This window comes from Montipora foliosa, chromosome 4 (assembly GCF_036669935.1).
Source record: "Montipora foliosa isolate CH-2021 chromosome 4, ASM3666993v2, whole genome shotgun sequence".
NCBI lineage: Eukaryota > Metazoa > Cnidaria > Anthozoa > Scleractinia > Acroporidae > Montipora > Montipora foliosa.
The window spans coordinates 26,819,553-26,842,003 of NC_090872.1; the positions used below are offsets into that span (position 1 = coordinate 26,819,553).

General features: G+C 40.2%; 1 protein-coding gene across 1 annotated transcript; it reads right to left on the reverse strand.

Moving 5' to 3' along the window:
• Nucleotides 1-632: 632 nt before the first annotated feature.
• Nucleotides 633-21,686, reverse strand: LOC138001159 (uncharacterized). Its single transcript, XM_068847817.1, has 23 exons — nucleotides 21,675-21,686; nucleotides 20,453-20,551; nucleotides 17,877-17,989; nucleotides 17,135-17,262; nucleotides 16,059-16,084; nucleotides 15,841-15,930; nucleotides 14,900-14,964; nucleotides 14,270-14,332; nucleotides 13,167-13,221; nucleotides 12,986-13,047; nucleotides 12,106-12,257; nucleotides 11,290-11,337; nucleotides 9,588-9,652; nucleotides 8,826-8,935; nucleotides 8,662-8,750; nucleotides 6,604-6,737; nucleotides 6,193-6,257; nucleotides 5,734-5,849; nucleotides 4,444-4,502; nucleotides 4,258-4,338; nucleotides 3,732-3,828; nucleotides 1,336-2,798; nucleotides 633-1,207 (listed from the first exon to the last, which is right to left on the reverse strand). Exons 1-23 carry the CDS (start codon nucleotides 21,684-21,686, stop codon nucleotides 1,124-1,126), a joined length of 3,276 nt encoding a protein of 1,091 aa, XP_068703918.1. The 3' UTR covers nucleotides 633-1,123.
• Between the last annotated feature and the right edge of the window lie 765 nt (nucleotides 21,687-22,451).

A 22,451-nucleotide genomic window follows, 5' to 3' on the forward strand; every position in this document is an offset into this window, starting at 1 on the left:
AATTATCAACATTTTCAAACAATCTTCCATCATATTTACAACAGTTATTCACAGATAATAATAATAATAATAATCAGCGATCCGAATATAATAACCGAGTTTTGTTCCTATTTTATAGTGTATCAAGGTCACGTGGAAAGAACCAGGTGGATAAAAAGGCTGAGGACGAAAGATGACAAAGAAATGTTGCTTTCTAGCTAATGTTCCTGTTTCTGTTTTACTATCAAATTTTCAAGGCATTTTCCATAATTATGTTAATTGCTTTTCAGTTGATAGCCTATCAAGTAAACGTTGATGGAAATTGAAAATAATTGCCGCTGCTTGTTATTGCCCATCCTTTCCTTGCAACTTTCACTTTCATTTACCAACCTGAGAACATGTAGCATAATATGAAGACATCTCAGTTTGCGGTATGTATTAATTGGAAAACACCTCAACTACCATCCATACTATCTTAGGCGGTGGCAGATGTAGTGAAAACTATTACTAGTTTAACTAGGAGCTTACAAGAGAAAACGTTCTTTTAGTTCCTAGACATCCTTTAATAATGATGTCTCGTCTTCTGTAACTTCATTTCTTTCTCCCCCGTTTAACTGTAATTATCATAAAATGTAAAAGTTTTTTCTCAAGTATTGATGGGAAATAAAGATTGTTGTTGATGTAGTGTAGTCTTGACAACTGTCATTTATCGTTGGCGTCAGTTGCGTTTTCCACACCATCTGCAGTTTTCCGAGGTTCCCTGTTTTCTATTTACATCCGCAGAACGAACCGCTTTGAGAGATCTTCTTTCAGTTTGTAATACCACCTTGATAAATGAATCATACTCATTTCGATTCTCCTATCGCAACTACCACTATCATTAAAAGTCTTTCTGTGTCGTTTCCAATCCAAAGTCAAAGGGACTTATCAAGGCACTTAGAGAGGGTGGCAAAAGAGATTTGCTACCTACTACTGATGGGATAACTTTGATTTTGTAGTCCGCTGAGGGGCCATTGTACATCACAAGACCCCTTGCCTCCCTCTAGAAGTAGATTAGTTGATGTCAAACCAATTATTCATAGCCTTCTCAGTTTTAAATTAGTATGAGCGAACTACAATAAAACAATTAATGTTGTTCGACGGCTTAAAGACTTGTTTGGGGAATCCCTTCCAGCACCCCTGAGAAATCGTCAAAGCTGTACACAATTCTTGGAATGCCCTCTTCGCCCTCCACAAAAAACATGTGTGTTGATAATCGTAGTCTTCCATTTCTTCCTCTTCCATCTGTTGGTCTAACGCTTCATTTTCATCGACATACGATATTTCAATCCCTGGAAGGTCCATCGTATGAATTACCTCTGTTTTGGTGTCTGCTTCCTCGATGTGTAATGTTGGTATTAGGAAGGTCTTTGACCCTTCTTTAGATTGATCGCTTACGTTATCTAAGATAACGTTTTCGTGCATTTCGTCAGGTTTAGTTTTCTTGGTCGCACTGATCCCTCTGTTCCCTTTGTCATTCTCTTCAAGTTCGGTGGATTCCTTGCGAATACTGTCATGTTGCGATGACAAACTCATCGCTTCCTGTTTGTTTCCAATTTGAAATCGGTCTCTCTTCCTTAACTGTAAAACGGGAATCACCACCTCACCAGGTCTCCTTTGAGCTGGTCGTCGCTGTGGCTCTTGAACCTCACACTCTTTAATCTTTGAGGATGAATTTGTTTCCTTGTGGACTAAAGCCATCTCAATTTCGTCTGAGTTCGACTGCCTTTCAATCCCGGATGGACTAATCATATGCAACAGGTGCTCTGAAAGCTTTCGCAAACTTGGTTCTCGCTTTTCCTTTGGTCGTTCGTTCATCCTCGGTGGCAAAGAAGCGACAGATGCTCTTTTCTTTGGTTGGACGGATTCCGCTTGCCTGAGCTTCATCAAAGACATATCAGTCAGCAATTGCAGCTGGTCTCTCTCCCGCTCGGCCTGCTGCCGCTTCTGTGTCATGGTTGAAATCATTTCTTCCAGGCGTTCGATTTCAAACTGCGCCTCTTCCAACCTGAAGTGGAACTCGTCCTTTTCCTTCACCGCCTGTTCCAGTGCCTCTCTGGTATCTTTCATCTCCGTCCGAATCGCTTCTCGATCGGACGCAAGTTGATCTCGATGCTTGACAACGCCATTCAATTGTGTTTTTAAGCTTTGTATTGTTCTGTCACTGGTGGAGATATATCGCTGGTATTTGTCTTCCAGATGGCGAATGGAGTCCCTCCGTTTTGGTGTGGCCAGTTCGGTTGAATCAAAGTCCTTACCAACAGTTCTTAGGGCTGCCATGAGCTCGTCCCTTTCAAGAAGAGCGTCGTCAAACATGGCCTTAAGTTCGTGCATGTTCTTCTCGCTTTCATATTTATACAGCGTATACTTCTCTTCTGTGAGCCGTTTGACTTCTTCCGCTAAATACCGAGCCTGCTCAGCTTCTGCTGCGCGATCGTTGGCCTCTGTCAGCCGCCTCAGGAACGACTTTGTCATCATCTCAACTTCTTTCAGACACTTTGCATCTGCCTCGTGAACTTGTTCAAGGATCGAGAGTTTCATTGCTTCGGCTCGTTTCTGCAAGGCCTTCGCTTTCAATGCAGTCAACTCTGCCTGTTTTAGGCGCTGTCTGAGTTCGTCTCGGGTGTAAGGTGTAGTTCTTTCATATCTAGCCCAATCCATCGTTGAATTTTCATCATCCTCGAGAAAGAAGACCGCAGGCTCTTCGTTTCCTTTCCTTGGGGGTTTGTTTCGGGAACCTGTGGCTACTTCCTCTGCTGAGCTCTGTGCTTGGAGAGTGTCTGATGATAAGCGACAAAGAATGACAATGAGTTTGCAAAGGAGTTTGCCAATAGAGACGGTAAATGCCAAGACATATTTCATAGATGGTTAATACCGAGGCTTATATAATTATGGATGTTAATCGAGTTTAATTACTGATGATAATTAGCGAATTACTTTAGTTTTTCCTTACTTCACGCAGTGACTGGTTCAAAGTTCTCTCGCCATTTTTTTTTGAACCAATCAGAAGTGAAACCGAAACCAATCGTGGCTCGCGCGTGCACATTTTCGCGCGTTTTGTGTCGGCTACGGGTAATAACTTCGAGTTTTGATTGGGTTACTGGATTGTCTCCGTCCTTTTTGATTGGCCACAGTAATTGCTTTGGTTTTGGTTTCACGACACTCGCTTGTAATTCGCTCTACTGAGAAACACAATGATAACACCGAGGCACTACTTGGGGACACTTTTCAAATCAAATCAAATCAAATCAAACAACTAATTATATCAAATCGTTGGTTGGTTTTTGAGGAGAAGGAAAAACCGGAGCACCGGGAGAAAAACCTCTCGAAGCTGCCTAGAGAACCAACAAACTCAATTTAACCCACATGTGGCGTCAAATCTGGGAATCGAACGCGGGTCAGCTTCCCTTTTCCGTTCATTAGTGCAGAAAACTTTTTCTCTCTAAAGTGCGGAATCGCAAAAACCACCGTGGCTCTCATTTGCATCTCATTCAAAACCAAAGAGCTCACCGAATTGTACCTAGTTCTTTAATATAATTAATTGAAATTCGCTATTCTGCACCAAAGTTGCCTTTGTTTTCTTGCGGTTTCGTTCTTTGCCCTCTTTTAAGCGGAAACTCGTCTTGAATTGGTCATTGCGTTTAATGCGATACTAGGCTTTTCAGTGCCATTTTCCACGGCCAAAATCTTGCAGGACTCAAAACCTTAATTACCTTCCAAAGAATGAGAAGAACAACTTTGGGTCGATGATCCAGTTTTCGTTGAAACTTGAATTCGAAGCTCCTGAAAGGTGGGACGAGCGTTTGGATCCTAAAACCGAAAACATGACATTGTCTGCTTGGCACTAATACTGAGCAATTTCGCGATATTTGCAAGATTTTTGTGTGCACTTGTCAATTTCACTACGCTGTTGTTTCGGACTGTGAGACAAATAAAGGTAACTACCCAATGGTTTATAGTTTAGGATTTATATACCGCACATATATGTCACAAAGTCTCATGGCAGTTTCCTGATCCTTCTCTAGGATGAGATCGAACGTCAGCTTGTAACTGAAGACACCTCTGGTAGCTCCCATCAGTTCATATTTGATCTTACTCACCCACCTACCCAACCCGCGCATGTGTATGAAAGAAAGACACACCACAACTTAAACCGGAGTCAATGCCGTAAAGCGTTCCAATCGAAGTGTCCAATTTTTTTTTCTTTTATTATTTTTTATTTCAGTGAGTGCAACAAACCTCTTGTAAACAAAGTGTTATCTTCTCCACGAGGCAGCCTAGGTCATCCATTGTCTCATTTGATTGACTGAAGCTTAAAACCTAGGAAAGTCAAAGTCAAGGAAAGGTAACAAATCATCCTTCAGTGTATGTTGGCGGCCAAAGGAGTCACTTTAAAACTCTTGGTTCTCCAGAGTGTCAGCATACCTGCTCCAAAGATGTGATGGGCTGTTCACCTCCAGTGACGGCAGTGAATATAAACAGACCTGAAAAGGAAATTTGACAGACGCACTGTCATAGCAAAAAATACCAGGCTTTTTAAGGATAAAGGGGGTAGTTTCTAAAGAAACTGTGGTGCTGCGTCGGTGGGGAAGTAGTATACAAAAATTTGGTTTTATCAACGGAGTTGATAATGTAAATTGGCCACCGTAGAGAGATTCTAAAAGCTGACGTTTCGAGCGTTAGCCCTTCATCAGAGTGAATCCGATTCGCGTTCCCTGGGGAATGCCCCCGTTTAACTTACGAGTTCGTGGGGAAGATGTGGCTATTCTTACTACTTGTGATCTCCCCTCTAAGTTTTGTTCCACATTATTATCCAATGAGAAGTCAGAGATAATAGCCAGTCAAAGCTCTATGCCCGGTTGTTCGAAAGCCGAGTAACTTACAATTTCTTACAATTGCTTAAACATACTCACAATATTTACAATGTAGTACTTACACTACTTACAATGCGATACTTACTCTCTATTTACAAAAAATAAACGAACACGCACATACACATACACACATACCAATAAATACGCCGATACCTAAGAATACTTCAGAATTATCTTTTCCATTTCCACTCAAAATGTGCCAATTTGTTGTTTTTGTACACACATATTCTCCTGTCTGATATTTAATATCAACTTTAACTTTGAATCCTGCTATATTTGAAAGTTTATTGCTTCTTCGACAATCCCACAAGTACAATTTTCCTATGAGTAATAGATAGTTTAGTAAAGGGCATTCTAAATTTATAATTCCGATGCAGATATCTCTCAGAGTTATGCGCACTGACTGATTTGTTCTGCCAAAATAATAAGATTCGAATAAAAAAAATCAAGAGATTATTATGCTCTCATAACTAGTAAGAAAGCCGATTAACTTAATCCAGGATTAGCTTTAACTTTTGTTTCATGTTTTTAAATTTTAATAATTTTAGTGAAAGCTTCTTTTGCTTATTTTTTTTTGTTTCAAGATTGACTTCTTCTAATGCTAAGTTTTGCCGAATATCAGCGTTGAACAACATTTGGGAGTTGAGAAATTAACTCCTTGGTATATTTTAATCTGGAGTTAGCGTTAAATTAATCAGCCTCTGAACAACCGGGCCCTGATGTGTCGGCGTTCAGTTCTGGCTATTTGTACTTGCACCTGCTTTACGTCTCCGTCTTTCCAGATTGGCCAAAGTAAGTAATGATTGTGATCTTTGAGTAGTGATCACTATTACATACTTACCAAAAGCCCAAACTTCAGACCATAATCCGCCTGAAGATCGCAAGAACTCAGGATCTGGGATAGGCACTTTGTTCTTGTAACACTCGTCAGAAAGCGTCTGCTTGCACCAAGGAGATCTGCGATAGTGGATTATTTCATTATTTCAGTATTTGCAAACAAGGCTAACGTTTCTTGCCATTTAGCAGCGGTTTTTAGTCGGGTTGCAAGGGCACTTTTATGCTTGGTTTTTTGGCTAAAACCTCTCGCGCCAAATTTTTTGTTTATATATGACAGCGAAAAATCAACTGTGACTTGCTTTTCCCGCGCATAGGACCGGCTGCATCTATTTGCCTTGCGTTGCAATTGGCTTTTATGATTACTTGGGCAGGTTGCGACTGTCCAGAATGTTGTTTATTACGGGACCAAATTGGAAACCAATCTTTCAACAACTAATTCGTGCATAGTCTTTCGAAATCTTACCTCGCACAATGAAAACCTGAAATCTTGATTTGCCCTTTCTCGCCCACAAGGCAATTCTTCGGCACCTAACAAAGGGAAAATTAGTTAATCAGCACTGCATTTTTCTCACTGTGCATATGCGTTTTATTGGTCCATTGGCTTGGGTTTCAGACGTGGATGAGCCCGCGTTCCTACCCGAATTCGGACTCGAGGTCATGGTTGGTAGCTAAAAGGTTGAAAGTTACACACCATGTACCACCCTTGCCCCGGTTCTATTGCATCAGATTTCTTCAAAAGTACTTAATAGCAGAAACATCTGAAAGTTCTTAAAAGGAAGAAAGTACCCTGTTCATGACAATTTAAACGGAAACCTTAGATAAACGGATAAACTCCAATCAGCATAGGCTCATTCTGCAGTTTCGTTTGGCTCACCAATTCTCTATGCTCTATGGAATTGTCGTGTAGGTACTCCATTCCATTGACCACATGGTTCAGGATGAGTCCCATCTCAGAAGGGTTGGAGAAAACAAGAGACGTATTGCTCATTAGATATTCCGATAGGTCACCTGAAAGTGTGGGAAATATCTCTAAGAACATTTTTTGCGGTGAGTCGTCTTTAAAGAATGGCGGCTTTTCCCTTAAGGCCCCGTCCACACGTATCCGGAGATTTTTGTATCCGCAATTTTTTTTATGCGGATTCACCTAGCGTCCACAAGTGTCCGACGTGTACGCTCGGTGTATCCGGAGATTTCTGTATACGCTCTCCAGAGTGGAAATTTCTGTATACGCTGTGTATCCGAATACGTGTGGACGCTCGTATCCGTATATTTTTGTATACGCTGACGTCACAGTATCAGAATCAGTCTTTTTCCGCGCGGGATTTTCCAAAATGGCGGCGAGCAGAGACGTTGTGTGTTCAATGCTACTAGGGCTACTTTCAAGCCTAATAGCGTGTCTCGAACTAAATGTTGCAATGTTAAATCTAAACTTTAACTACTTGAGAAGACGTCTAAGCCTTATGCGGCTTCTAGTCTTTGGTTTTTTTCTGTTTTTCTCTTAATTGAGACATTTTTATAGTAGTTTTTAACAGGAATTTTTTTCGCTCTTCAAGCTCACACGTGTTGAAACCTCAAGTAAACAAACAAGAAAGCCGCGAATTTGGCGCCAAAATTATCGCAGGCTCAGGTTTCTTTGTAATGCGCATGCTCTGTTGACTAATCCTTTGAGATGTCCGGATACGAATCGGATACATGTGGACGGACGTATACGATTCGTATACGCTACGGGTGAACGCAGATATTTTTGTATCCGCATAACAAAATTTGCGGATACAAAAATCTCCGGATGTGGACGGGGCATAAGTTTAGTAAGCTGGTTGCATTGTTAATAGTTATGTGTTGATGACACATTGTCCAGATAATGCAAATCTCGAGTGTCCGGAATCGAGACAGTTATGCAAACCTGCGACAGTCTCGGGTTTGCATAACTGTCGAGAATTCTCCCAATTAATTAATGAGAGTGCGCGTACTATCCTAATTATTTCATAAAATGACAAAAGTACTGTACCTCGCTTAAAAAACTATCCGATGGAAATTCGTTGAGCCTCGGGTAGCGATTTTGAACGCCACGTTTATTTGAAGCGGTTGTTCGGTTTGTTTGCTGCAAGTAAACGTGGCGGACACCGCAAGAAAAAAGGTAACCGTTTGCAACATTAAGGAGACCTACGAAATTTAATTGAACAACTCTTTGTTCTTGAAAGAAAACTCGGTAGCATGCTACTTAAATCTTAACGCGTACTCCATTCAACAAATTAAAAACTATTATTTGGGGAGGCTTTTTAAGGTGACTCAACCAATTTCAACACTTTCAAGAGACCTTTTTATTAGAAAGATTGACACTAGAACACTTTATCACGTAACAGCAATGTTATGCATGGTACCATGTGAGACAAAAATTATTGCTGAACAAGAGGCAGTGATTTTTTTGACGTAACAAGTTACTATGGTAACAGGAAAGCCTTGCAAAAACACCCCACATTTTGGCTCTGAAAAACGAAATCGGTGACCCCAAGCTTTTATTGCACAAAAGTGATCAGAGGCCAAGATGAAAATCTGCAAAGTTTAAAAAAATTCTGTGGAGCGGATTTAGAACTACCTTAAATTTTCAATTAAATAAGGTGGCTCTGAATCCGGTCTACAGGATTTTTTCAAACTTGCGGAAAGTTCCATTCTGACATGCTAATTACTTTTCAGAAATAAAAATTGGGGGTCACGGAGTTATAATTGGTGTTTGATATGGTACCATAACATTGCTGTTAAGTGACAAAGTGTCGCAGTGTCACTCCTTCTAATAAAAACGTTTCTTTTAAGTGTTGAAACTGGTTTGAGCCACCTTAAGCCCAACCTCCATCCTTGATATCAGCACTGCACTGGTGAGGCCCGGAAGGCTGAAACAGTACTGTCTGCAGTTTAAAAAAAGTTATATAGTTACCACTAATCAGGTTTTCTTGAACCATGAAGTTGCGAGGTCCTCTCTGTCCAACTCCATGTAGCCTCACTATGTTGTCGTGGTTTAGAGTCCTATCATTTTGCAAAAAAAATACTTCTTCAGAAATAAATCGACAGGCACTAAAATAAAATTTCTTTTCTACTCACATCATTAGCCTTGACTGGTTGCTAAACTTTTCTTTTAAGATGTCAGAGCTGCCCTCTGGCAGAATGTGAATCGAAGCGTCTTCGTTGTGAAACTTCCCGTTTAAAACAATCTACGGAAGGATTTGAGATAATTTAGAGTGGCAGATAAAGTACATGTACTTTTGTCGTATATTCTTTGTCTATGTCATTCTCCCCTTGTTGGTAAGCCACTAGGCTGGAAAAAATGTAGTTCTCGGGGTCCTGGACAAACAACGGGGTTTGTAAATAACTATTGAAATCTAGCTGACTTCAAAATTTTGCTATCCGCCGGCCTTGTCTCTAATAACTAATTCTCTTGAATAACGCAAATCTGTAGCAGGGGCCAATTTCTCGAAACGTTCCGATAACTTTTCGGGCCAGTGGAGCCATTTGTAAATCTGCCATCCCCTTGTTTTGAGTGCATGGTCTTTTAGTTTTCGAAATAATAAATCAAAGCAAAACAAAGGGATTGTGAAGTTTGATGACTCAAAGATACAGAGGGAATTGTGACGCCCGAAAAGTTTCGTTACCTTCGCCAGAAACGGCCCCCCTGAAGACTCCGTACATTGTGGGCTCGTCCGCAGTTTAAACCGATTGTTCACAGGGCCATTTGCGACGCGAAAGGGAAATAACAGAAGGGCCCTTCCATCCTCTACAGGAACAATCCAATGGAAGCTTAGCGGACCAAATGTTGTTTTCTTTCACCCAGTGAGCGATGTTATTAAAAAATGCAAGCCTCCATACCCATGGTAGACCCAGGTGATCTTCTTGTCTTGCTTCTACTTCTGGCCAATCAACTTTCCAGATCTCTTAACGTAGAGAGAAAAAAAAGGAAAGTAATCTAGCAAACTCCAAATTTGAGGTTTTAGCGAGAACGTCAGCGCTAGAGGGTAAATTTTCGTTTTCTCTCCTAAATTGAGCGCCGTTCATACTAGTTTCGTTCTTCAGGGTATGCCACATCTTTGTCACGTTACAATGTTTGGAATAGTCGCGGAGCGATTAAAATAACAGGAATTCACATTTAACGACGACGTTCTCGTCGCCGTTGCCGTCGTCACTAAAGCTCCCTAAAATTGTGTTGAACGAGTGAGCCGCGAAACGCGGCTTAAGATCTGTATATTCGTGTACTGTTCCAAGGACCCGGTGAAATGTTTGTGTGCATGCGTGATGTGTTAGCCACACCAGATTGGTGTTATGGTGTGTCACCTTAAGGGCCTAATGACGTGTTTTTTGGAGTGCGTTGCTAAGGATGTAATGGTTAAGTAATTTGAGAGAATTTGGCTTTATTTTGGTCAGTTTCCAACTTTTTTTAACCAATGACCCTAAATGTGAAGTTATCATATTGTCTACGTGCTACACAATTTGGGTGTTTAATCAGTGGTTTGATAATTTGTATTCGTTTTTGCATCTAGCCAGGTATGGATTTCTTTTTATTTTGAAAATTGCGGATACGGAAATACCCATAACATGTTCAAAAAAGATGATTTGAAAAAAATAAATGCTTACCTGTATTCTGTATTTGGGAGTGAAACGTGCCATATAAAAAAAATAAATTTATTTAAAGACCAACCGAAATTTAGCTTTTTCTCAAACCGAAAGTCTGTTCGTTTACGCATACACAGTTGATCTGAGAACTAGCGCGAGGAAGGGCGAGGAAAAACCTTCGATGCAAACAACAGGTCGCGTGGTGATTTTTGCTTGTGACTGGGTTTTCTAGTCGGCTCACGGTATGATGACGTCAGTGACCGGAAGTAATATTTCACTTCCTTAGAAACGCGAGAAAAATCCGTCTGTGGGCCTGTAATGTTTTTGTTTTTTTTCACTGTTTCCAGGCATTTTAGCACAGACTGTAGGTCATTTATATAGGTTGTGAATGGACAATGTGTTCCGCTGGTCTACTAGGCTTGATTTCCAGCCGTTTTGGGAGTCCGGTATCATCCTCCTCCCAACGAACGGTGGTGTGGGGCAAGGAACGCGGGCTCCCAGAACGGCTGGAAATCGAGCCTACTGGTCTACGGGCTGTAAGGGTAATTAATTCTCATTTAAGCTGCCTTTTAATTTACCTTTTGTTAAATGGACAAGACTGGTTGTTAAAAGTGGGCTTTTCACTAGGTGAAGACTAGAAAAATATTCCTTTCGAGTATTCCCTATGAAGGAGGAGCAGCGAGGAGGCTGTCTGTTCCAGTGAAAAGAACAGTAGATTTGCACGCGGTTTCGTCGGGTTCAATTCTTCAAATTTCGCTATCGCCTCGTAGATCCACAGCTACTTTGACAATGTTATGACGAAATTCATGATCAATAACAGGACAGACGCATGAAAAAATGACATCAATTTGCTAAAACAATATCATTATCAACATTATTTTTATCATTGTTATTGTGATCGTCATCATCATCAGCATCATCATTATTATCATAATCATCAACATTATCATTATTATTATACCATCTGCGTTCTTGAGTGTAGAGTACTTCTCTAGGAATGTCCCTAAGGCTGCAATAGCAAAATAAAACTGTTTGTATCGATCAGTTTCCGTCTCTTTCACTGACGTTGTTGATTGAGAAAGTGAAGTATACATATAAAATAGAGTCACGGATAATCGAAAGCAATAACTCTCTCTCAATAATAAATGGCAGTCTTCGCTACAAGCATTGTAAATGCGCATATTTTCATGATTGTATGTAGTGCTGTGTATTGCTCTCCCTTTGTGTCATTTTTACACCACCCATACTTGTACTTGTATCTCTTTTAAATAGTGGCGGCTAATAGCAATGTAAGTAGCGTTAGTATTGTAACGTACTTGTACTAACTCTCTAGTTCTCTGTGTGCGCAAATTTGAACTTTACTTTACCATTCATCAACAATATTCTTCCGCACTAAGAGCGGATGCTAGGCATATATCTTGCCTCGTGGTCGGTCTGATCAATGAACTATCGACGTCTGTACACGTAACTGAATCGATGACTGCACTTCGAGATTAGGTGGAGTAAGCTCTGGAATGTCGTATTTATGACTGTTTTTGCTATTTGGTGATAAGAAATAAATTGTCCGTACCATTTATGCTGACGACTGAGCAGACTGAACAATAAGTGGAAAGCCGAAATTGCAAATTGAGTTATCATGACCAATCAGGATCTGTGATAACATTAAAGCAAAAGTGGCACCATTTAATACTATCAAAAAGCAACGTATGAGCAGAATTTTGGTAAAAATTCATTGATTTTCTGTTTATAGAAAGTCATAATAAAGTCCTTAGCTTACTCGCGTGATGTTTGCACTGATCCAGAAGTTGCTGTATACTATCAAACTGCAGAAAATTGGCATAGCATATTGAGTCTGATTCGTCCTTCACTCGATACTTGTGCGTTGTTTCATCACGAAAGACTTCTACGTGTTTGACTGTCCTCTCTGTCCTGTAATTGTTTAAAAAAATTGCTACAACTTCCACGGGAGAACTGCCATGGGTACTGAATAAAGACAATGGGCCCTTTCAGCGGTATTACTTGAGTTGAGAGCACTCTTCTTTATTGACGAGAATCATGAAGGATCCCCTTAAGAACAAACGCTAATTGCAAATCCTTCTATGGCTGAATCGGTTGCTTTAAGATTACAATTATCCTAACTGTTTCTGCTTACTTAGGAGTACAGTTAGAAAATGCCCTTATATTCAGCTATTCCAAGTGTGTGGAATGTTCAATTGAGGAGAAGGCAAAGTGGACATTTCGTGATAGTTATATACCCCTAGTATCTCATGTCCCTTTCAAAGTGTCACCGATCTTGGACGCGGTTTGAATCACAGCAAACTTTAGCCTAGCGTCGCAAATATTATAGATGAGCGAGCAAACGAGTTGATGAAGGTGAATTAATTAATCACCGTAAGAAAGATGTGAGAAGAGCTGTCAGTGAATGTGAGTGATGTGTCATAATGTGATGAGTGATGAGTGTGAAAGTGAATGATATGTCAGTCAACTCTTCGAGCTTTTTGTCATCTGGCAAATCTTTATTTACCTTTCGTCAACCTCCAAGCCCATCATTTTCTATTGTTACCAGATTAAAAAATTTCTTTAAAGCGTCCGAAAACTGTGAAGCTTTTATAAGATTATTTGAGAGCACTAACACAGAAGATGATATTTCAACACACCTGAAAGATAGAATAGTTCTAGTCCCTAGTCCACTTGTCCTCAAGATGAAACAGCCTGGTACCTAGGAAAACGTGACCACAAGTTCTCGGCGAGTCAGTCAGAACTATCAAATCCAAATCACTTCTTACACGAGTCGTTATTCTTGCGGACCCTTATAAGGTGACAACTTTATTGCAGTACCTGTTCTCTGAGAATAGCTGTTGTAATAGCTGTAGGAATCTCACCAAAAAACCACCTGGCAAGGATATAAGGCTAAATTAAACTGGAGCTGCATCAGCGCACACAAGACACAGTCCAGTAAGACGCATTCATGCGCTAACTTCAATATAGCTAAGATGTAATTCATTGTCCATGCAGCTGAGAAGGGAAAAGGTATGGGCAGACGGTAGAGGTAAGCCTTTTTTGGGGGTGGAAGGTGGGGATGGGTTAGCGGAGTTCCTTCCCGAGTCTTCTCACCTGGGAATCACTAAGGCCAGTGAATGGGAGCAGGGGTGACGCAGTGGTGAGAGCACTCGCCTCCCACCATTGTGGCCCGGGTTCGATTCCCCGTCCCGGCGTCATACGTGGGTTGAGTTTGTTGTTGGTTCTCTCTTTGCTCCGAGAGCTTTTTCTCCAGGTATTCCGGCCGTTTTCCCCTCCCCACAAAAACTAGCGCTGCCAAATCCAAATAGCCCATTTCCGAGTTGCTGCATGCCTCAGTTTTAAAGCGAATCCTGGTGCACAACCATTCAAATGGAAATGAGTTGCGTATTCTTATGCAAATCAAACTCATTTCCCTTACAATAGTTGAGCACCAAGACTCACTTCGAAACCGAGACAAACAGCAACTCGGAAATGGCCCATTCGATCCGGAATGCACTGACACATGTTGAAGGAGCTCCTGAGCGCTCTTAAGGTGTTCCGTGGGTAAACAAATCAATTTCCATTTCCATTCCATTTTTCCAATTTCCCATTTCCATTTTCATTTTATTTTCCATTTCCATTTCCCCATTTCCCATTCTCATTTTCCCATTTTTCATTTCCATTTTATTTCCATTTACATTTCCCAATGTTTGTCAAGGGAAGTACCAGTGATATGTTTTTCCACTTTACAGAAATTAATTAGGGCCAATCGGACATCTTTAGTCTTATTGTTTGTTTCTCTTGGGATAGTACGCCGAAAAAATATCTCTTTCAAAGGTTAATTGATGAAACAGAGAACGGACAGCTCCTCTAAGGCGATGGGTAATTAGCACGTGGAGGTCAATCGTTTTCGCCATAAACAATGAACCTGCATGACTTACGGCTCCTCTTCGAGACTGTTCAGTGTAACAAAATCCTTTGGAATGTATCCATATCCGCTGGTTCTACAAAAGAAAAATAATGTAATTTCATTAGCTGCTCCGAGAGCACATTCAAATTTCGGCGTACTCGGAAAATCCGGTTTCATATGTTGTTGTACAACGGCTTAAGGCCCTTCACATGCGATTTGCTCATCAAGAAGACAAAGTAAATAGTACGCTCAACAAAATTTCTCTATTCTTATTGGACAAGGCAAGTGCAATTAATACTTTAATAGAACTCTGCAAAGTTCCAATTACGTTGCTATGGCAACCATCTTTTTTTTTTTTTACGGAGAGCGACGCAAACCTCTGAAGGAAAAGAAGATAACACTAGCTACCGTATTGAGACTTCTCAGATTTGGATAAACGCTTTTCACAGCTGCGCCAAAGAACATATTAAACCAGACGAAGGCCGCATAAGCTCTATGATTATACAAGAAACAAAATCTTCTCGATAAAACAAAAACACGCACGATGGTTTCGTCCAATTGATGGCTAGATTGTAGAATACCTGTACCGATGAATTCCGAATTGCACGAGACGATCGTGCAGTTTGTTATACAAGTTTCTTTCTGGTATTCAGTGACTTACGATGTCGTTGAGAACGCTTTCCATTCTACACCACCAGAAGCATCAGAAACCGTCAGATGATCACCCTGAGCAAGAAATAAGGGTTGGCAATAGCATCAGTTAAAAAACAAAACAAGTGATTCAAGCTGGACTGCTTGATCTAAGAAATGCTGTGTATATATCACTGGGAAATGCAACCCAAACTTAACACGTATTCAGATTCAGTCCGTGTCTTTACATGACAATGGGTTTATTTTAGTTTTATCTGAACCTAAACCTAAACATTGTCACACCTCTTTCATGCATATTTATCTCTCAGCTTTACCGCCGAGTATCTTGCCTCTTAGCCAATCAAGGCACGCGCTCTGCATTTTCGCCACATGTCCATCAGTTAAAGAAGGACTGCAAAACAAAATGGACCTGTCTTTGGCTGTTTTTATTGAGCAACTTGTAAACTATCTATTTAATTGGGTAGGGCAAACTGTGTTGTAACTTAGGACGGGACATTCGCGGGCATGAAAATGGGAGAGAATTGGAAAGATCCGGCCGGAAGACCTACTGAAACGTTTGTTGTCTTTTTTCTGTCCTTTCCTTTAATTGTACATAAGCAACAGTCAACTGGAAAGATACGCTAATTCACTATCTCCCAACTATGTAACTTAGGGAGTTTTGTATTGTATCTACAATCGTGGACTAAACTCATTAATAAAACAGTACAAAAACCGACAAAAAGCACTTGTTCACTATTTGATGTGTGATTCCACAGCAGTTACTTCTCCTCCCTATCCAATGTTGATTTGGAAAGTGTTGATTTCCAATGAGACGGGGGAGGAAGGGGTGGGGGGTCAAACTGTTTGCTGACAACTGAAAGCGCTTAGAAGCGTAATTTTCTCAAGAGATTTGTCCACATGTAGGGTGGGTACCAGTAGTCCACTCCTAGTGACTGTCTACTTGATTCTCACCTTGCCAAAAGGGAGGCTTCCTGGCATGTCTGAGTAGTGCGACTCCCGGGCAACGACACCAAAACCACTGAAGGCGATAGCAGGCGATAAATAAAGGAAACGAAACAGTGCACACGCACGGAAAAAAGTTGCCATTTTACAATTGAATGCAAATCCTATAGCGTTTCATCCCTAAAGTACCGTCAAACTGAACTTTTAATCTTATTTCACATCCCTACCTTTTGCCTTTTAAAATCAGGAATTCCTGTAAATATAAAATAGTCCATCATGTGACAAAACTGAATGAGGCTTATTAACCGATTTCTGTTGTCTAAAACTGAACCAAAATCGCATTAACGTGGATAAAAGAGATCTGGAAATGAATTGAAAGCAACGCCCGCTGTGGCTTCAATTTCAGATTATCTCTCTACGCTCTTCTTTAGAAGGACCAAAGTTAATGCATAGAGCTAGAGATGGTTATGAAACTCGACAAGTCTTTTTGTTTCATGTTTTTGGCTGTATTTTTGACCTTAACAATGAACGAAACACAACCTTTTTTGGGAAGATAACCAATCAAATCTTTGGATTAAATTGTGCGCAAGTAATTTGCGAACCAGTGCGAAGTGAAAACAAAAGATTGTGCAGTCTAAGGGTCAATTCAACATCGATTGCGACATTGCATTTGTTCTTGCTCTTGAAGGTTTTAAGGTTTCATAACCAGTCCTTCGATTTACTACGGAAGGACTTTCTCTGAAAGGAATTCACCCTTTCTCAATCCCGTAAAAAACCAGCATTTGTCTGATTGATTTAAAGACCTACCAATTAGAAGAGCTCGAGAAACTTATGAAGAAGAAAAATGTTTTGAGAATAATTGTACGAACCTGGGGCATGACGAAATAAACAACTGAGACCAGGCAGAGGAAACGGATATTTTTTTGGGTTGAGATGTGGTCAGGAAATGAATAGGATTTAAGCTTGTAAATTTCAGGTCGGCTCTGAAAACAGTCGCTGACGTTGTGCACTACTTGCTTGCAGTCCCTTAAATCCTAGATGTCAGGCTTCCTTGCAAACCTCCTATTTTGTTTCTTTAACTGCAGTGATTATTCTTTTGAAAATTCCTCAATATCCGCAGTTCAGTTATATAACAAATTTTATATATTTAAGCCGTGAAGGAAATAAAAGAATGAGCAATTAAATGACGATCAGACTTTCTTAACTGATTCTCAGCCGAAGTGAGTTCGGAGTTACCGCGAATGAGAAACAAATGCTAATAGTGCTAATACTTCAATCTTCCCAAAGCAATAACGCAACTTACCATATATTGTGCATGATTTGCACCCTGGAGAACCCCAGAACGTTACAACTTTACAACAGGACCATGTCTTGCCCGTAAATCGACCAGGGTGGTACTTGGCTAGGCTGACTGGGTTATCTATATACAAGCTACAATTAAAAAGACTCATTACAGAGATTTAGCATTGCCTTTGAAGTTTCTCGTAAACACGATGTTTGCTAAATCTCTCTATCAGACTCGAGCAATCAATTCAATCTTTTATTTGTTTGTATTGGAGGCAATGATCCTCTTAAGACACGACAGTTTCGTTAAAACCAGCACATAGCACATAAGGTAAATCCGTCGAAGAGCAATCTTTCGTCCTCTTGCCACAGAACAATATGGAATGCATTTGCCTTGATTTAACTAACTGCATTTCTGAACACGGACTGTTTTTTTTAAAAAACGACATGTAAACTTAAATGTTTCAAGCAAGCTTCTCGATCCGAATGATTTTACAGCGGAACAACCTCAGTGTAAATTAAATTGTTAAATTCTTCTTATTATTATTCTTCTTCTCCATGTGATAATGATTATCATGATTATTATTATTATTATTATTATTATTATTATTGTTATTATTATTATTATTATTATTATTATTATTATTATTATTCGTGGCTTCCGACAGTTGATCTCCTGAATTTGCTTTTATGAAAACGCTTTTCATCGCGAAAAATAAAACGCTTATCAGCCACCTGATCTTGACAAAAGCACTTATCACCTACCTAACCTCAATGAAGACAACCAAGATTCAAACTCCTCTACTTCATAAGCAGAAAGGTAAAGAGTCCTCATGTTGGACTTATCTTTTTTTGTGCAACAATGGTATGTTATCTAAAGAAAACGAAACACGAATAAAAAAGCTGCAGCTGTAACTGTTTATGTGTGTTCAGCAGAAGGCAAACTCTTGGATGTTTACTGTTACGTGGTCTCCTACGCTATAATTAATCGTTTTGAGATATCAACGCCGCCAAGCCGATCACATTTGCCGACAGTAGTAGAGAGGACAGAATACCGTAAAGGGGACTCTTCTTTAAGTCTGTCTTTTCTTACGCACTTTCTAGTATGTTCTTTTAGAAAAGAGATGGCCCAGTTTTAAGCAACGAAAGTTTGTTTCCAAACAGAAACCAAACTGACGCTAAATCAGGTGCAAATGCTCGAAAAGGCACATGTCAGTTAAGCAATTGTAGCTTACTCTGGGGCGTCCGAAGTTTCTTCTCGATAAAAAAATGACAACCTCGTTAATAGGGTCTGTTCTCTGCCTCCTTTGTCGTTTACGAGAAAGACCCTCTTTCTCCTCAACGACACTGAAAGGAGGCAGAGAACAGAATGCATGGGAGCAAGGTTGAGAAAAATGCAGAATATATTGATGCCCGTCGGGTAGACGTCGAATCTTAGTTGCGTCGAATTTATCAAAAATAGGTTCCACGATACACCAGAGAAGCGGTCATTTTAAAGGGGAACTGAAGCCCACAATCAGCAATTTTTCCAACATTGTTTTTGGAAAGCCTAACTTAGTAAAGTTAAGCGTGTGGGGTTAATTCTTCTCCTTTCCTGTTTTTTGCGATCAAATTACGTTCGAAATTAGGTTTTTCCCGTTGTTTCTGCCTTTTCAGTGCAAGCTCAAAAACTAAATCAGCACCCTGCTGAGGCGTATGATAAGGGGAACAGAGATTTCGTAACTGAAGAGAAACAAGTGCTGCTGTGGAAATTTTCTTTCTTGTTTTGATGTTTCCTCGCGGACTCAATATTCAGGACAAACATCAATCAAAAACACCGCTTCTATATGGGGCGCTGTCGCATATCTTCCCCATATCGTACGTCATAAGCTGCAACAATGGCCGCTGATTCCTCCATTATGAGCCGCAATGCTAATGGCCGAAAATTGGAATAAAACACATTTTTTAAAGGAGAAAAACGACGGATATTCCAGAAAAAAAAGTTGAAACATTATTGTGCATGGTCTAAATTGTAAATTAAAAAAATGCTAATCTTTTTGCCTTCAGTTAAGAAGTCAATAATATGAGAGCAATGACTTTCGAGAGCTCGTCATTCCCGGTCGCGAATTTGTCTTTATACAGCCCATGCTCTTCGGGGGGATATGGGAGGCGCGGTGGCCTCATGGTCAGTGTGCTCTACTCCGGATCGATTGATCGATCAATTGTGTTCTTGCAATTTGGCAAGACACTTTACTCTCACGGTGCCTCTCTCCACCCAGGTGTATAAATGGTACCGGCGAATCTAATGCTGGGGGTAACCCGGCGATGGACTAGCATCCCATCCAAGGGGGAGTAGAAATACTCCTAGTCGCTACATGCTACAGAAACCGGAGATAGGCGCCGGCCTGATGGGCCTTCTAGGCTTGTAGCAGACTTTACCTTTTTTTACCTCTTCGGGGGAGGGAGGGAGGGGCGTTTGGCAGATGGGGGAGATGGTATTTTTGTAACGTTTGCGCATTTCATCACATTGGAATCAATTATTTCGTAATTTGCATGATTTATGAATTTAGGCCAGCGCGTGTTTAATTTAGAACGGCGTTTGCTGAAACACCGAACCACTGTCGTATTATCGACAGACTTGGAAAGTCGAACTTATGCTGGAGTGGAATCAATTAATTTGTTAATTGCGACAGACGTCGCACCATTTATGCGCCTATTTCAAAATTAATAGGTTCGACGAATCAAGTTCGACTAAGGTTCTACGTTTCGGCCCCAGACCTTTCTTTCACTTTCAACCGTGATGGAAAGAAAGCAGTAAGTGTTGTATCTTGCCTTTTGTGCACGTGGGGATTGCAAAAACAAGCTTAAATCGGAAGCAAAAAAAAAAAAGATTTTTCTTCTTCAATGTCTTCTTTGGCGCATGCGTTAGTTACAATCGCATTACTTTTAAAGGGAAACTGTCACGAGAAGCGCATGCGCTAGCGTCTTGTGAAAACTTTAAAAGTGTTAGGTTAACTTTTTTCAAGTTGAACCAACAAAGTCAAAATGGTGTCTACTGGAGAGGGCCATAGTGGACAAAGGAGAAACTCCGGCGAATATACGTGACTCACGCGTGAATTCATGATAGCGGCTGGAATTTTCCGTGGGCTCGAGAGCAAACAAACTCGAGCATGCGCAGCTCATGACAGTACCCCTTTAATTAACTTTGCTCTTGTATTTCCATTCGTTTTGCATTTGCATTGCGTCTCAAATGTAAGACACAAACGCTAGATCCGAGAGTTGGCCAAATATTCGAATCGTGGAAGAATAAATCAAACTTCTGTCGCACCGGAACCCTTTATATGAAGAAACATCTTACCTGAAAGCACAGCGGGTGTCCAAAGGAACCATCATCAACTTCCTCAACTGCTTGGATGTTTACAACTTCGATGAAACATTGTGGCTTCTCACCTCTTGTCTGTAGCGTGAATTCAAATCATAAGTACGGATCAAAGTACAGCAAGATTAAGAAGGAATTGTACTACTACTACAGCCGTATTCACGTTAAAACTTTTTCGGATGCTGGATTCCTTTGCAGATTGGAATTAAATTCAGCTTTTATGATGTCAGCACAATTAAATTTGGTATTTGCATCATTTACTCGATTTGTAAACTCGTCCAACTCGATGAAGCTAAAAAATATCGACTATACCTACAGTAGTTCTGTATTCGATCAATCATTGCTGCAGCATTTTTTCCAAGGGAGCTTGAGAACCTATTCGTGAACGACCGCTCTTGGAATGAATTAATTTTTCCACGATATTATTCAATCTTGTTCATGCGGTACATCGTGTTGAAGGTATGAACAGTCTTAAAAAATAAATAAATGATCAAACGAATAAATAAGTACATCATTGCCTGTTTTGCGCTCAATTCAAGTTGTTGTTTATATTTCATCTCGTTCACGGCAAACAGCAAACGCCGAGCTGCAAGTGGCCTTTTGCTTAAAACGAATGGACTTTGTTTTATCTTAGTCCTTTTTTGCCTGCCACTACAGATGCCGTGTACTAGCCTCACATGTGAGAGAGACAAATTATAATAAGAAATTGTTTTTGTGCTGCATTTATAATGACAGAAATTTGGCTTTTAAAGTTCGTTTTGTAATTGGGGAGTTTAACAAACGACGGCGGATAAGGTAAAAAAAACGTTACAATTATTTCATAGGTATTTCGCGGTTATTCATTCTTGTCCACGCTGTACATTGCAGTCGAAGTATAGACCAGTTCACGCTCTTGAGTGCATCATGGGTAATCAGGGCAACATGGCGGGAAATTCAAAGAAAAATAAACTGTCCATGACTCTACCTTTCTAGACTTTCGCCTTCATAAACCAAACAAATAAGTTAAAGTTCACAACTGAGATGAACTGGAGTTGGTATCTATTCTTTGGAATTTCTAAATAATACTTTTTTTGTCTCCATACATTCTCTGTAATTTTGTGCCTTTGGAATTACAGGAAATGTGCGGCAGAAACTTTGTTTAATAACTGAAATAATTTGTACAATAGCCATTCTCTCCAACTTTGTTCTTCCATGGTCACACCTGTGAGCGCATATCTTTTGTTTTGGAAAATAAGAAAACCCAAAATGGCAGTTTTGCAAGATACAGCCGTGAATTATAAGTCGTATTGATCGTTTAATTGTGTACTTTGCAGACAAATTTCTTTTGGAAATTAAATTAAATTGTTCACAAGTCAATGGTTTCAAAACGAAAAACAAACTGCTCTACTCGCGGGCCGAGGGCCGAAACTGACAACAGCGGCCGATAGGAACACGTACGCAGGTTTAGTTTTGAGCTCGTTCACTCAATATAGAACACGCTTGTTCGAAAATAAATATTAAAGAACACTCAACGCAAATGTACACAACACAATGGTCAGGGAAATGGAAAAAAAAAGTATTTTCACTGAGTATCAAGGATTTATGAGTCAATGAGTCAATGAGTTAGTGCTTAGGCCTAATCACTAAAACGAGGGCCTAGGCTTAATCAATAAATTATTGCTACATTGACTGTGAGTCTCATTGACTCATGACTCATTGATTCATTGACCATTTGACTCATAAATTATGGGACCTCGTTTTCATTCACCTCCGGACATAGGATCATAAATAGTCGCGCGCGTCATGCAAGTTTGTCTAATGACATCACATATCATAACACGCGCTTTCGCTTTCATTGGACCAACTCAAAGACTGAGAATACTTTTTTTAAGACGAAGTCCTGCCACTTGTGTTCTACTTTTTTTGCATAGTATTTATGGGTGGACATTTTGATGAGTGGTTAATTGCTCCTACATTCCAAATGGCACTGGTATTCATC

What these genes read in the sequence shown, in the direction of transcription:
- LOC138001159 (XM_068847817.1), bottom strand. An exon ending in AACAGTCTCGAAGAGGAGCC is followed by an intron (nt 13,222 to 14,269) that starts GTAAGTCATGCA and finishes TATCCTTGCCAG; the next exon opens with GTGGTTTTTTGGTGAGATTC. An exon ending in CAGCTATTCTCAGAGAACAG is followed by an intron (nt 13,048 to 13,166) that starts GTACTGCAATAA and finishes ACGTTTTCCTAG; the next exon opens with GTACCAGGCTGTTTCATCTT.